At 47.7% G+C, this 16341-nt stretch overlaps 1 protein-coding gene across 1 annotated transcript in view; it reads right to left on the bottom strand.

Annotated features, from left to right (window-relative positions):
- MYO18B (myosin XVIIIB) overlaps positions 1-16341 on the bottom strand; it is a 321585-nt gene that overhangs the window by 155948 nt on the left and 149296 nt on the right. The window contains exons 31-32 of the mRNA XM_006890467.1: positions 9275-9385; positions 5343-5447 (exon numbers count right to left, since the gene is read on the bottom strand). Coding sequence (XP_006890529.1) covers positions 5343-5447; positions 9275-9385 — 216 coding nt within the window. The remainder of the gene's footprint in view (positions 1-5342; positions 5448-9274; positions 9386-16341) is intronic.

Genomic DNA, 16341 nt, shown 5'->3' with positions numbered 1-16341 from the left:
CAGGAGGAGAATGCCCATCTTTTTCCCATGGAGCAGCTGGTGGATTCAAACCACATACCTTTGGGTTAGTGGAGCAACTCCTGATCACTAGGCCACCAGTGTTCCCTCCATTTACAGTAGTCACCCAAAAGATGAAATCCATAGGAGTGACTCTAACCAGAAACCTAAAAGATCTATACAAAGAAAACTACAAATCACTACTACCAAAAAAACCTATATAAAGGGGAGAATACACAATGTTCATGGACAGGAAGACAGTATTGTGAAAACATCAATACCCACCAGAAACAATCTACAGATACTATGCAATCTTAATGCGTCATTATTCAGAGATGGGGGGAAAAATCAACAACTTTATATAGAAAGGAAAGAGATCCCTAATACTGAAGATGGAAAACAAACTGGGAGACTTTACACTTTCTGATCTCAAACTCTACTCAGCGGTTGTGATAGCAAAAACCACCAAAGGTACAAAGACAGGTATACAGACCAGGGGTATAGAATTGAAAACCCATTGGTAAATCCATCCACCAATGGACAGCTGACCTTTAACAAAGGTCATTTCCCCATGAGGTGGGGAAATGACAGCCTCTCTAACAAATGATGCTGATGAAATGGGGTAACCACTTGCAGAAAACAAAAACAAGATCCATGCCTTATATTATACACAAAAGAACCCCTAACTCAAGATTGATCGAGGACCTAGTATAAAACCGAAATACATCATTTTCTTTTAAAAATAGGAGCAAATTTAGGGGCCTTATCTGAGGCATAAATAGACTGTCAGATGTAACTTTAAAAGGCACAAACAAGAGGATAAATAGACGATTGGGACCTTCTAAAAATTAAATCTGTATGGGCATCAAAAGACTTCTCCAAAAGAGTAGAAAGAGGCTGCCAATGATTGTGTTTTACTTGAATCCATGATTCACACCCATATTAGCAGCAGTCATGTAACCAAAAGACATGTTGCTTTGGGAAAAATCTGTGGTCAAGGACCTCTCCAAAGTTCTAAAGAGCAAGGATGTAGCTTTAAAGACTAAGGTGCACCTGGTTTAAGTCATGGATTTTCAATTACTTCCTATGAAAGTTAGACAATGAATCAGGGCAACAGGAGAAGAACTGATGTCTTTGAATTGTTGTGCTGACTATTTCATGGACTACCAAAAGAACAAAGTCCTTCCTGGAGAAAACACACCCAGCGTACTGTTTAGAGGCAAGGATGGTGAAATGTCACCTTTGGGCATGTTTCTGAAGATGCCTGACTATCGAAAAAAGAAATGGTGTTGGGGAGAGGTAGAGGGTCAGTGAAAGAGAGGAAAATCCTCAATGAGACGGACTGCCATAGAGTCCACCACAAAGGGCTTGAGGATGAGGGGTCATGAAGATGGCACAGGACAGGGCAAGGTTCAGATCTGTTGCTTATAGGTTCCCTTAAGTCACAGATCACACAAGAGCACCTAAAAACAGCTAACAACACAAAGCAGTGACAATGGATTAACTATAGCTGAGCTCTGGTGGCCTCATGGTAAGGAACTATGCTATAATCCCAAAGGCACACAGTTCAAATCCACCAGCTGCTCTGCAGGATGGTTAATCTCCTCCTGTGTGATTAACCGCCCTCTGAAAACCCATTGGAAGGTCAGCTATGAGTTGGTTCTGTCTTGATGGTACACAGAACATGTTTCAATAGGAACTAATCTGAGAATCACAATATTAAGAGGAAGAAGCAGAGTACAGAAGCATAGGTGACGGATGTGGTTCAAGTATAAGCATGCCTACATGGGATTGCAATGATGTCAGTCTAGAGACTAAAGTGCGCCTGATTCAGCCCATAGTTTTTGCAATTACTTGCTATGCACTGGAAAGCTGGATAATGACTAGGGATGATAGAAAGAGATGCCTTTGAGCTGTGGTGTTGGAGAAGAGTATTGACTGCTAGTAGAACAAACAGGTTCAACCTAGAGAGGGTGAAACCAGGCTGCTCCTTGGAGGCAAGGATTTCAAAGCCTCGTCTGACATAACTGTGTATATTTTGCAAGGAGGAACCAGTCCTTGAGAGGGATGTCATGCTTGGGAGGATAGAGAGATAGTGCAGGAGGGGAAGACCCTCGATGAGACGGATTGATTCAGTGACTAAGGTAATGGGGGTAGGCGTGTCAGAGACAATAAGGTTGGCACAGGATAGAGCAGGGTTTAGGGCTGTTGGACATAGGGTCACTATGACTTGCAGGCGACTTGATGGCATCTAACAATAACAACAATGACAACGTAGGATTGCACATTACATATTCAGGATAATGCTTCTTTCTGGGGAGGGAGGGAAGGAAAGATGAAAAAGAAACCAGAAGAGAGATCAGTGCAAGATTAGCAAAAGACAACAAGATGGTACCAACTCTTTTTCTTTTTTTTTTTAAAAAAAAGTTTTCTTAAAAATATCTGAATCAAATATGGCAAAATGTTAACTTATGTCACCCTGGGGTATCTGGTATGCAAGCGCCACTTACATCATTCCTGAAACCTTTCCATATGTTTGGATAAATGTCATTGAGAACATGTAAAATCACTAAGCGTGAGAATGCATGAGGAGTGTCTAGCTTGGTGGTAATTCAGAGCTGGTATTTGAGCCCAGATCTGAATACCCCCTTTCCTCTTAGCCCACAGTTTCTTTAATATCAAAACCCACCTCCACTGAGTCAGTCCCAACTCAGAATGACTCTCCACAAAGTAGCCTTTTCAGGAGAAGACTGTTCACCTTTAGCCTCAGGGGAGCAGGTGGATTTGAACTGCTGACCTTCTGGTTAGCAGCCCCATACATTGTAGACTAGAGCACCAGGGCTCCTTTCTTCTCCTTCAGCTTTGTGAGTAAGAACGTTTCTGCATTGGGGTCCCCAGCTTTCTTTCCTCCATGGAGGAAGCTGAATGGGACAGGACCTTCTCTGGGGAGTCCAGATTGTGAGGGTTCACGTCACAATCTCAATGACTCCAATTTGCTCATCTGAGCTGTGAGAAACCTGTGGAACGGAGAAATGTACCAGAGCTCCTGTGTGGATCCTCTGCTTCCAGCCTCACTCCCTATCACTGTGGCTCTGTCCTCACACTCACTCCCTTATGACCCAAACCAACAGTGAACCTCCTTGGTTCACAGTGTACCTGCCCCCTGTGGACCTCTGAAACTGGCCTCTTTCCTCTCTGAACAAAGGCGTTGGCCTTGGACATGAATAGTGATGCTAATAACTCAATTCACTGCTGTAGTTCTGGAACGACTTGGTGCTGACCCTCCAGTGGGCCGAACTGATACCAAGTTCTTTACAAATCACAGATCATGGTTGTCTCCTAAGCAAATGCATTCCCACAACTAGTATGAGATTACCCAAAAAGCAAAGTAAGCAGAGGCTTAATCATGCCTATGGCTCTGGAGCAAGCAATTTCCTGTCTTTCCTCCACATCAAAGGTTCTGCAACCTCACGGCATCTTGCTACAGAATCAAAGCTTCTTTGCCTAGTTCCAATTCCTCTGGGGCGAATGGGAAGTACCCAGTGAGCAAGTTAAGCACAGGCTGCCTTGTGCTTGCTGACAGATCTGCCGTGAACAATTTCACCACGTTCTCTGTACAACATGAAGCGCCCATGTGAACGTGTTCACTGCAGCTTGGCAAGTACGAAGAAGCCCAGGCTTGTCTTGCTCATGGGGTGAAACACTCCTGCTTAAGACACTTTAGCGGAATGGGGTGACCTGCTCCTGCTTAAGGCACTTTAGGGGACACTGTAACTCTTCACTGGTACCTTAGCAGTAAAGAGTAGCACTGTCAACCTGAAGGCACACAGTTCAAATCCACCAGCTGCTCCACAGGGAAAAAGATGGGGCATCTCCAGTGCTATTTACTGCCCCTGAAAACCCCCTGCAGGGTCAGGTAGGGCGTCGGTTCCAGCTCGATAGTCCTTAACAACAGTAACAACATCGCTCTTCAGTGTGAGGTGCTTGGAAGCAGTGATACAGAAGAATCTTTGGGGACAGAGGACATTTCCCTCCTCATGCTGGACACAGAAATTGGTCTGGGCGTTCCAGTTGTTCTGTGATAGCAACAGGAATTAATAAGAGAGAGGGCTGATATTTTTCCCCTCAGGGGCCCTGGGGTCAGGTCTGCCTCTTTTTGGTGTTACTATCACAGCTGGCGTGCTGTCGCGAAGAGGGGCCAGCCCTTGGAAAAAGACGTCATGTTGGGAAAGAGAAAGAGAAGATGATGCTTTAACAAGATAGACTGACACAGTGCCTGTAACAAGGGGCTCGAGCAGATCGGAGACGGTCGGTCAGGGTGGAGCAGGACAGGGCGAGGTTCTGATCTCTTGCTGAGATGGTCACTATGTGTCATGGTAGATTTGAGGGCACCTAACAACAACAACAGCAACAGCAACAACATCACAGCTGGTTGTGGGTTGCGGCTGGCATCTAAGGAGCAGAGGCCAAGGACGTTATTCAGATTCCTCGGTGCACAGAGCAGCCGCCACCACGGAATGAGCTGCTACAAACCACCAAGCGTGCTGCTGAGGAAAAACCGGTGCACGGTGACGGCCAGGACCCCAGCAGGTGCACTGACCAGCGCCCCCAAAAGCCGTGGCATCCCAAGCCATGCTGACAGAAGCACCTCCACCCATCCAGCACCAGGAACTGTGGGCTCACATTGACTCATGGTGACCCCTCGTATGCAGAGCAGATCTGTGCTCCATTGTGTTTATGAGACTGTGAGCTTTGCAGGTCGCCAGCCCTTTCTTCTGAGTCACTTCTGGGTGCTTTTGAACTGCCAGCCTTTAGGTCAGCAGTGGAGTGCTTAGCTGTTTACCCAGGGCCTCCTGGAAAGATTAAAGCTAGACGTGCCTGACTCTCAACCTGGCTGGCCCTCGGCTGTGTCTAGCAAATGCATGGCTCTGACGGAGCCCCGAGCTCAGAGGATGTCACAGTGTCTACCTTTAAAGGGAGGGCTGTCTGCACTCTCCCAACAGCCCCTAACAGAAGACAACCCTGTCCTTGGCTTCTTGGGTGCTCAGCACCTGCCTGGCTTTGCTGGGCCAGCTCTGTTACCTGCAACAGTTCTGCCAGGAATCATGCTGTTTGCTAACATCTGCAGGTCTCCTGTGAAGAGCCAGTGAGTATGGGCATGGCCTGAGTCAGTAAGGAAGGAGGCTCTAGAGGGAGGAGGGAGGAGGGAGTAGCCAGTGGAAGGCCTGCTCCCTGGTCGTTTCTGAAGATGACAGGGATGCACCCCTCCCAGCTGATGGCCCCATGAATCCGTCAAAGAGGGCTCAGTGTGCGTCTCCATCTCCTGCTGGTGTCTCCCTCCTTACCTGGTCACAGAGGGTTCCGATCAGGCCTTCCAAGTCCTGCTTCTCGTGCAAGACCATCTGCTTCTCCTCATACTCTTGCTCCAGCTGCATTTCTAGCTGACGGAGCTGCGGGTGGGAGGGGAAATGCATGCGTCAGGTGACTGCGGACCCCTGGACACCCCAAAGGAGGCAGGGATCGCTGAGGTTTGGGAAGGTGGGGCTGGAGCCCCCTTGCCCAGCTCCACGGCCTGTTCTATTGATGGGGACCTACTGTCATGGAGTCACTGCCAACTTATGCCCACGTGCTAACGGGCGGCATGACCCCAGGAGGTTTTCTTAATGACCATCTTTATGCCTCACACTGCCGCGGTGCTGCTGGAGGAATTCGAACAGCCAACTTGAGTGCAAACCATCTGTAACCGCTCAGGGACCTCAATGACTAGACAGGGGTCTCTCTGATGGAGATCTAAGGAGCTAGCATGACAGCTTGGGAGCTGACCAATTACAAAGAAGCCCTTTCAGTTGCCCCGCCTCCCCAGTCCCCACCCAATCAGAAGCGGTCGCTCCCTCCTAGACCCCTTTGACTGTATGTCCTGGTATTCTGCTCTTGCTCAGGATTAGATGCAACATATTCTAACGCATCCACGTCCCTTCTTGACAGAGCACTGGCAGGCTAGTGGGTAAGGAGCTGCCAATGCAAAGGGAGGTGGTTCAAATCCAAGAGCTGCTCCTCAGGAGAATGATAGGCAATCTCCTGCCATGTGAGTGTCAGCCTCTGAGAACCCACCGAAGGGCCAGCGATGAATATGACCCAACATGACAGCCGTGAGCTGAGCTGATGAGAAGAACCCCTCCCCACTCAGTAAGCTTCAGTGACAAGGACTGCCACCATGGGCTTAGACACAGGATCTGGCACATGACTAGCATTCTCAGTTGTTAACCAGAGAGTTGGTAGTTTGAGTCCCCCCTCTCCACCAAGATGTCTTAGAAGAAACATCTGGCAATTCACATCTGAGAAGCCAGCCTTTGTAAACAGCCTCGAACAGACTAGAAATTCGGTTGAGCAGAGGGTCACTACGTGTCAGAGCTCAGCAGCAGCACCTCATAGCAACAAGTTGCAGGGTGGGCTTTTTCGTTGTTGTTTTTCTTTTTAAAAAGAATTTGAGATTATTCACCTAGAAGCAGCGCACTGATTTATAACTGGCCTTGATTTCTCCACATTCACTTAGCAAACTCAGGCAAGTGGCCAGTTAAAAATGTATTTCCTAGGCGAGCTCTGGTGGCCTAGTGGCAAGAAGCTGCTCTGCAATCCGAGAGGTGCATGGTTCGAATCCACCAGATGCTCTGCTGGAGAAGGAGGGACAGTCTCTTCCTGTACCAGTCAGATCTGATTTGACAGTACACACACACACACACATACAAATAATAATGATAATGATGATGATAATAATAATAATAATTTAAAACCAAAGTGGCGTTTCCTTCAAGGTGACCCCCAATTCATGGTGATCTTAGGGGTTTATAAGTATAGAAAAGTACCCCACAGAGTTATTTCAGTGGCTGGCTTTTAGAAGTAGATTTCCAAGCCTTTCTTCCAAGGCACTTAGGGCAGATCTGAACCACTAACCTTCCGATTAACAGCTGAATGTGTTAAGCCTTTGCACCAGCCAGGGTGCACCCCCTACAAGCTGTGTTTGTCCCCGCTGCACAGCATCTCTTGTATCCTTCTTTCATCCTCCCTCTTAAGCCTGTTGCATTAATGACTCTGTAATTCCCAGATAGGTGCAGAGTCATAGACATGGGCAGTAGTCGCTTGAAGATACTATAACTCTATCTACTGGCTTCCCACCCAGGTCACTGGCAATTGATTTCCTGCCAGAGTAAGAGGGAGACTGAGCAGGGCAGCCACTAGATTGAGGAGTCAGTGCTGGTGTCTGTCACCAGGACAAAAGCTGCGCTCTCCCTTAATGAATCTGTTCACACAAATGCCTCAGGAGATCTGGTTGGGCCCTGTTCCCACTTCCCTCAGCAGCCTTGGTTCATGGACTACACCATCACACATGGACATTGCTGGAGATTTGTGCAACCCTCATCTGAAACGGGGACTCGCTTCCGTATCCTGGTCCATGAAGAGAAAAGAAATCCTGGTTGATAATCACTCACATAGGAAGCAAATGCATTTCAAAATGAGCCTGACACCCATCCTCCTCGTGGTTCAGATTTCAGCCAAACAGTAGACAAATTGCAAGACCAGGTTCAAAGTGAGAATGCACGAATTTCCAAGGCCAGGCTCTCAGCCCTGCCATCTAGATGTCTGTTGGGATATGCGTGTTGCTGGTGGTGATGCTGGCTGCCGCCAGGTGGGCCCTGAGGCCAGGTGGTCTTATGCACAACAGAGCAAGATGCCACCCAGGCCTGCACCATATTCATGATTCTTCCCAAATGCACAAGAGGTGTCCTTAGGTAAAGCGCCCTGCTGGATAAGGTCTAACCCAAAGCTTTCCATTGGTGCTATCTTAACAATTCACCATACATGCACATCAGTCAAGACATCTGTCATGGGCTTCTCTCAACCCTGGCCACACTCAAAGAAACAACCAAAATGCCCACGGTCAGAGAATGCTGCTTATAGTAAAGTACGTGGGACACTTAAGCCACTGAACATGCCCATTGCTGTTGTTTCGTGGCATCAAGTCGGAAGCGACCCATAGCTGACCCTCCAGCAGGTTTTCAGAGGCAGTAAATGGCACGGGAGGAGAGTGTCCAGCCTTCCGCAGAGCAGCTGGTGGATTTGAAGTGTGTGCTTTCGGGATTGCAGTGCAGCTTCTTGCCACGAGGCCACCAGAGCTCCTTTAGATTAGTATTTATTAAAGAGGCCACAGCAAACTATAGCGTGGAAACAGCAGGTTGAAAGCAGCCTGCGCCATATAAGTATGATGATGTCACTACAAATAGGGGTGTGTGTGTGTGTGTGTGTGTGTGTGTGTGTGTGTGTGTGTGTGTTAAAACAGGGTTATGATAGAACATTTAAAATTAGTTAAAGTCATGGTTTCAGGCAGTAGCATTTCAAGATCTCACTGCATTCATACACAGTTCGAATTTTTTACAAATAGCTTGAATAACAGGTAAGATATGGTTTGAGTTTTGAGAGAAATAAGAAGGACTTGGCTCCGTCTTGAAACGTCCAAATTCATACCCAGCGCATCAGTCATCTGGCCTTATGAGCTCTGGCAGGGATTTTAGGGAGACCCTGCTGGACCATTTCAGAAGCAGGAGTGGCCTCCACTTCTTAAACCACATGCCTCTGGAAACTATGAACTTGGAGAAATGATGATGGTTATAGAAAGGCTTCAGGCCTTTTGTTCAAAGGGTTGCTATGAGTCATGCTCGACTCAATGACAGTCAACAACAACAACGTCTGCTCCTGTGTCTTCTTGATAGCTTTGTTTTTTTCACTTGTGATTTGAGTGAAAGTTTCCCAAGCAAATCAGTTTTCCATTCAACCATTCACACACATTTTAATCCAGGATTAAATAATGATGATCTCCATAGGGTCAGCCCATTCTTCCTGCTTCCTCCCTGTGATTCTCATCTCCACTAATCCTTTTCGCCTACCCCTTCTTGCCTTCTGAACCATACCCCTGGACAAACTGTTCCCCCTTTAACCTTATATAGTTTGTTGTTCTAAGGAGTGTGCACCTCCTTGGTGTTACTGGTCATCCCACGGACCTTTGGTTGAAAGCTGAGCCATGAGTGAGTTTCATTCTGAGTTCAAAGGTTGACTGAGGGACACAGTCTTGAGAGGTCGCCAGCACTCGGGGAGCCAGGGTCTCAGGAGGAAGTTAGAGAGATCTGTCTGTCCATGAACCCTGGCTGTGTCCTCGCACTGAAGAACCCATCAAGACCAAGCACGCCAGGGCCCCAAGGGCTGCCCGTGTCGGCTGCACACCTACCCGCTTCTGGCAGGACTGACGGACATCCTCCAGCTCCTCCTCCTGGTCCTCCCGGTCCTTCTGGTGCATCTGCTTCATCCGCTCAATCTCCAGCTCGAAGCGCTGGCGGAGCTGGGAAGGGCGGCAAGGACGAGGCGTGAGGGCGACCCTTGCCACACCCCATGTCCTCCACGGCAGCACTGCCATTCCAACTGCCTGGAGGTCGTGGTGTCAGACTCAGGGTGCCTCCCCCACACCCCAAGCAAACAGGAAAGCCAAACATGGTGAGTAAGTGGCCCCAACATGACCTCCATTCCTTTCCACAGTTCTACTAGATAGCACATACTTTGGACATGTTGCTAGGAGGGGCTATTCCTTGGAGAGGGACATGACGCTGGGAAGGGTGGAGGGTCGGTGAAGGAGAGGAAGACCCTCGACAAGGTGACTGCCACAGTGGGCTCCTGTGTGTCAGGAAGTGTGAGGATGGTGCAGGGATAGAACAGAGTTCAGATCTTTTGTTCATAGGGTCACTATGAGTCATGTTTGATTCAACAGCACCTAACAACAACAACAGTAGGTATCTAGAGAGCTCTAGCAGCCTAGTGGTAAGAAACTGCACCACAATCCCGAAGGCACACAGTTCAAATCCATCAGCTGCTCCATGGGAGAAGGATGGGCAATCTCCTCCCGTGCGATTAACTGCCTCTGAAAACCTGCCAGAGAGTCAGCTATGGATTGGTTCTGATTCAGTGGTACACAGCAACAATAGATATCTAGGGAGCCCTGGTGGCCTAGCGTTAAGGAGCTGTTCTGCAGTCCTGAAAGCAGGTGGTTCGAATCCACCACGCGCTCTGTAGCTGCAGGATGGGCAATCTCTGCCCATGAAATTAAACTGCCTCAGAAAACCCACTGGAGGGTCAGCTGTGGGTCAGTTCTGGCTCAATGGCACACAACAACAACAACAGATAGCATTAATCAACCACTGCTTCCCACTGACCTCAGAATCCTTCTCAACACCAAAGGTGAAGCAAATCTGTTTTTCCTGGAGCAGCCGTGCTTGACGGAGTTTTGTAAGAATGGATGAAGGGATGGGGAGATGGACAGACGGCAGGCTAAGAGTTTATTTAAGTCAGGAAAAGGGGAGGCTTGTCCAACATGGTGGTGGTGGTTGTGTACCTTAGGGTCAGAACTGACCCCTAGCTGACCCTCGGGTGTGTTTACAGAGGCAGTTAATCGCCCGGGAGGAGACTGCCTATCCTTCTCCTGCAAAGCAGCTGGTGGTCTTGAACCGTGTGCCTTCAGGATTACAGCACAGCTCCTTGTCACTAGGCTACCAAAGCTCCCTGTCCAATACGGCACATGGGCCATTATTAGTTCCCTTTCCCTTTGATCACAGCCCTTTCTCTGCAGAACGCAACTATCTTATGATCAAACTCAAAAAGTGCAAACTCATTGCCATCAAGTGGTAACAGACTCACAGCTAAGCAACCAGCGGATTTTCAGTGGCTTCAAATCACACGGGAGATCTGCCCATCATTCTTCTGTGGAGCAGCTAGTAGATTTGAACTGTCTGCCTTTGGGTGGGCAGCACAACTCCCTAACGACTGGGCTCTCAGGACTCTTAAGACAGTTCCTGCATCAGCGAGACACTGACTCTCAATCTCCTGCTTGTCGAGCTTTGTGTACTGGCATTATTTCACACGCTTGGCCTATCTGTTGTACTCTGAGGTTGCACTCTGTCTGGGTGTTACCACGACACAGTAAGCTACGCTCATTAGTGTTTAAAATACCAGCGAGCTCTGGTGGCACAGTCTGTAGGGAGCAGCACTGCTAACTAAAGGTCATGCAACTCTAGTGGTTCGAATCCATCCTCAGCGCTTTGGGAGAAAGATGAGCAATCTCTTCCCACGTGATCGATTTGTAGCCTTGGAAAACTAATAGATCAGCTTCCGCTTCGAGTCAGTTCTGATTCTACCACAGGGAAAGAGAGAGAGAGAGCGGTTTCAGATACCAGCAAGGTCACTCACGGTAGACAGCTTTCAGAGCAACAGCTAGACTAAGATTAGAAAGGTGAGACTAGCAAGAAACTTCAAAAAAATTCGCCAATATTGTGCAACAATGAAATAATTTTTTTAAAGACAAAAGCAAACTGGGGCGGGATAGGGAGGAAAACGTGCAACAATGAAGGAGTGGAAATTAAAGTTTTCTGTAAACTTTCATTAAAATCTCAATAAAAAAGAAAAAATATTTAAAAGATAAGATCGTAAAAAAAATTTTCTTTTTTAAAAAATGCCAATGAGAGAACTCTAATCACAACAGCATGATTTGAAATAGTGCTTGAAGGCACCACAAAATAACAACCACCACAATACACGCAGAAACATGAGTGGTCATGAAGATGGCATGGAACCTGGCCGTGTTTCAGTCAGGGGAGACCCAAAGGCAGCTGCCAACACCAATCTGCTGTTGTTGTTAAGTGTCTTCGAGTAATAGGTGACTCATAGCAACCCTATGAACAAAAGACCTGGACACTTGCATAACTTTCGTCCTTTCTCCAATCTACTTTTTAAAAAAATTTGCAGTCTAACAATGTCAGTCTAGAGACTAAGGTGTGCCTGATTCAGTCCACGGTCTTCGCAGTTACTTGTTATGCATCAGAGAGCTGACTACGGATGACAGAAGAACTGATGCCTTTGAGCTGTGGTGCTAGAGAAGAGTGCTGAACAGACCACAGACCGCCAGGAGAACAAACACGTCTGCATTGGAGAGCGTGAAACCAAGTTTCTCCTTAGAGGCAAGGATTCTGAAGCTCCTACTAAGATGCTTTGGGAATGTTATGAGGAGGGACCAGTCCTTGGAGAGGGAGATCATGTTTGGAAGGATGGAGGGACAGTGCAGGAGGGGGAGATCTTGGAGGAGATGGATTGACACAGTAACTAGGGCAGTGGGATTAGGTGTGTTGGAGACAGTGAGACAGGCTCAGGACAGAGCAGGGTTCAGAGCTATTACACAGGGTCGCCATGAGTCACAGTCAACTCAACGGCACATAACAACAATATCAGATCAAACTCTCAATCTTAATTAGTCTAACCCCAGATTCACCCTAAACCTGTTGATCAGAATCCCCAGGGTGCAAGATTGCGTATTTACAGAATCTAGCTTTAAAGAAGTCTGTTACCTACATGAAGATTCTACACTTGAAGAATCTAGATTTTGCGGAATTTCATTATGGTGTGAAGAGGAGCGCTTGGAGCCCGTGGAGTAGACGGGTTCACACCGCAGAAAGAGGAGTTTTCCGCCTGTTTTGTTCTATCCCCTCTCCCCAAACTTCTCAAGGTTCCCTGCCTTAGAAATTAACAATCACTGCGGGAGAAGGAGGGGCAATTTCCTCCCCTGTGATTAACTGTCTCTGAAAACCCGCCAGAGGGTCATTTGGCTCAGTTCTGACTCAATGGTAAACAACAACAACAACTAACGTGGAAATGAAACTGAAAAGAAAAGTAATCTTAGTCTTTTTAAAAATTGGTAATATTCCTTGTTAGGATATGCTGGTGGCTTAGTGATAAGGAGCTGCGCTGCCAACCCAAAGGCACACAGTTCGAATCCACCAGCTGCTCTGTGGGAGAAAGATGGGCAATCTCCTCCTGTGAGATTTACAGCCTCTGAAAACCCGCTGGAGGGGTCAGCTCTGAGTCCATTCCAACTCGATGGTACGTAACAACAATATTCCTTGCTAGGTTGGATGAGTGGAGATCTTTGGTGGTGCAAGGAGTTAAAGGTATTCCTAGCCAAGAGGTTGATGGTTCGAGTCCATGCAGAGGTACTTTGGAAGGCAGACTTGGCGATTGGTTTCTAAATGTCCAGAGTGACTGAACACCCAGCGGAGCACCGTTCTGTTCTGACACATGTGGAGCTGTCATGAATCAGAATCAACTTGATGAGAGCTGGTGCGGGACCTGGGGCTATGACGCCCATAAAAAGCGTACTCTACTCTATAGATCCTGGCAGAAGGCAGGCTCCTTCGTATTAAATGCCAGCGTCCTTCCTATAAAATGACAGAGGTTATGGGAAGATAACTCAAAACCCAGGACCCCAGGCCAAGAAATAGACTATTTCTTTTTGCATCCCCCACCCCCAGACGCTTGGACACTCCTTACATCTGCAATACCATTTATATCAGGCTTATACGAGTTAACATAAAATTCTCCGGGAAAAGTGCTTATTGTCATCAGTAAATATCTACGGGCTGTCGTCAAGGGCTCAATGCAGTGGGAGTCGAAGGGTGAAGCTCAAAGAACAGAGTCCGAGTCAGCCTTATCTCATGCGCGCGTGGAGGCCAAGAAATCAAGGAGCCGTACTCACTCTGAGGTCTCTGAGGTGGCTGATGATGATTTGCTGTTGTTAGGGAACTTCAAGACGAGAACGACTCATAGCGACCCTGTGAACAACAGACCTGAACCCCATCATGTCCTGTGCCGTCCTCACCGTCTCTGGTACCCTCGAGCCCATAGCTGCAGTCACTGTGTCAATCCACCTGGTCGAGGGTCTGCCTCTTCTTCACCATCGTGCCACTTTCCCAAGCACGTCCTGGAGACATCATATTGCCTCTCCCAGCAACATGCCCAAAGTATATGAGATGATGCTCCGACATCTTTGCCTCCAAGGAGCACTTTGGCTGCACCTTCGCCAAGACACATCTGTCTGTTCTTTGGGCAGCCCATGGAATATTCCGTATTCTTCTCAAACAGCACAGTTCAAGGGCCTCAATTCTTCTTCTGTCATCTTTATTCACTGTCCAGCTCTCAGCAGCATAGCAAGTGATTGAGAAGACCATGGCCTGAATCAGGAGCACCTTAGTCATCAAAGTAACATCATTGCTCCTCAGTTATTTGGAGAGGTTCCTAACTACAGACTTTCCCAGTGCAGCGTGCAAACCTCTGCTGACAGACGAGGTGCCATGGCTGGGACTCAAACTTAAATCTCCCACACGAGAGGGGGGTTAGTTTCACCACTGAATGTCTTATGGGACACATAAACCTCAAACAAAACCCAAGGCCATGGCGTCAATTCCAACTCTCAGCCATTCAGGGCGGAGTAGAATCGCCCCATAGTGTTTCCAAGGCGTTAAGCAGACGCCACATCTTTCTCCCCTGACTCACAGGTAGATTCAAACGCCCAGCTCTTTGGTTCGCAGCCCAGAGCTTTAAGCACTGTGCCACCCAGGCGCCTGCCTGACTCAGTTGCAAGATATTTAATAAACAGGAGCCACATGAGTAAGGATATTGTCAGCTCTCCCAGGGACTAACTCAGTCCCTTCACCCTCGGACATTGTCCCTCACTTTTTTGTGCCTTTATACTCAGATTCATTCCTGAGGGAATGGGGGGGCCGCGGGTTGGTGCCCAGCCCCCCAGTCCCTGCTTCAACACAGCTGCCTGGCACCACCTGCTTCTCTTCTCACATTCTGTGTGGTCTGCAGATTTTCTTGAAGGGGGCAGGGGTCCCAGTCTTGCTGCTGTTTAAAAGTAACCGCCCCCCTCGAATTCCCTTGTGGGAAATTCCTTCAACGCTGAGCCCTGGGAGAAGCGGCGCTTCCTTTGAAAAGCTGGCTTTTGCTTTTTTTTTTTTAACTCGAGGATAACGAAATAATGCAGCTCAAGCTTCCTTTTCTCGCTGGCTACTCGGAATTTCTGAGCCGACATTATTCAGCGTGTAAGACCAATTTGTGGATTTGCATTTTAATTCCTTGCAAACAGCTCATCGTCAGGATCTGTTTCAATTTGTATTATTTTTTTTTTCTGGCTGGGATGGTTTTATTTATAACTTTCTATTCTAGTGTATGTAGAAGGAGCAGTGGTGGAGTCTATTGGTGAGGAAGAAACTGCACTGCAATCCTGAAGGCACGGGGTTCGAACCCACCAGCTGCTCCATGGCACGCAATCTTTTTCTGTGTGTGAAAGCTGCTTCTGAAAACCTCCTGGAGGATCAGCTATAGGTCGGTTCTGACTGATGGCACACAATAACAATAACAATAACAATAACATTCTAGTGGGTGTCAAAGGAGCCACGGTGGCATAGTACGTAGAGAGATGTGCACACAGAGCGAGGGAGTGCGGGTGGCAGAGTCCATAGGGAGTGACACTGAGAACTCACAAAGGTGGTTAGTTCGAATCCAGCAGGACCTCTGTGGGAGGAAGATGGGAAATCACCCCCTCTGTGCAGTTTACAGCCCTAGAAAGTCCACTGGAGGGTTAGCTACGAGTCAATTCTGATTCAAGGGCACTAAGTTTGCGTTTTCGTGAGAATTCTTCCTTTCTCTCATTGCTGTCAGGTCGGAACTGACTCATAGCTCACCCTGTAGCAGCTTTTGGTCCATCTTTCTCCCATGAAGCAGCTGGCGGATTCAAACCGCCAGCCTTTAAGTTGGCAGTGCAACTCTTTACTCACTAGGCCACCAGAGCACCCTACTATTTTTACTCATTTCCATCCAATGAGAATCACCTCATAGCTGACCCTCCATAGGGTTTCAGAGGCTGGAAATCACACAGGACAAGAGTGCCCGTCTTTCTCCCAAGATGCTGCTGGGGGATTTGAACCAGCAGAGAAGTGCGGTTTGGGGGAAACAGTACAACTTCCTACATCCTAGGCCACCAGAGCTCCCATGTACACAGAAAGTGCTCAATAAATAGTAGTTACTGAGCACCAACAATTATTGAGCACCAACTGGGTCCCTGGCTCTAGAAATACAGACAGACAAAGTCTACGCTTTCGTGGAAGTTTTATCCTCATAGGGCAGAAAAGCCTCAAGGAATTTGTTTTAAAATAACGTCTACTAAAAAAAAAAATAATAATAACATCTGCGTAGGGAGCTCTTGTGGCCTAGTGACAAGAAGCTGCACTGCAATCCCATAGGTATGCAGTTCAAATCCACCGGATGCTCTGCTGGAGAAGGAGGGGCAATCTCCTCCTGTACCAGTCAGATCTGATTTGACTGTACACACACACAAAATTAAATTAAATTAAAATGAAATAAAATAAAATACTGTCTACTGTGCCTGAAGTAGAAGATGGTGAGTGAACGGGACACTGA

Source organism: Elephantulus edwardii, unplaced genomic scaffold (assembly GCF_000299155.1).
Source record: "Elephantulus edwardii isolate Elephantulus edwardi_28Jun2011 unplaced genomic scaffold, EleEdw1.0 scaffold00089, whole genome shotgun sequence".
NCBI classification, from domain to species: Eukaryota; Metazoa; Chordata; class Mammalia; order Macroscelidea; family Macroscelididae; genus Elephantulus; species Elephantulus edwardii.
This window is presented reverse-complemented; position numbering and strand designations above follow the sequence as displayed.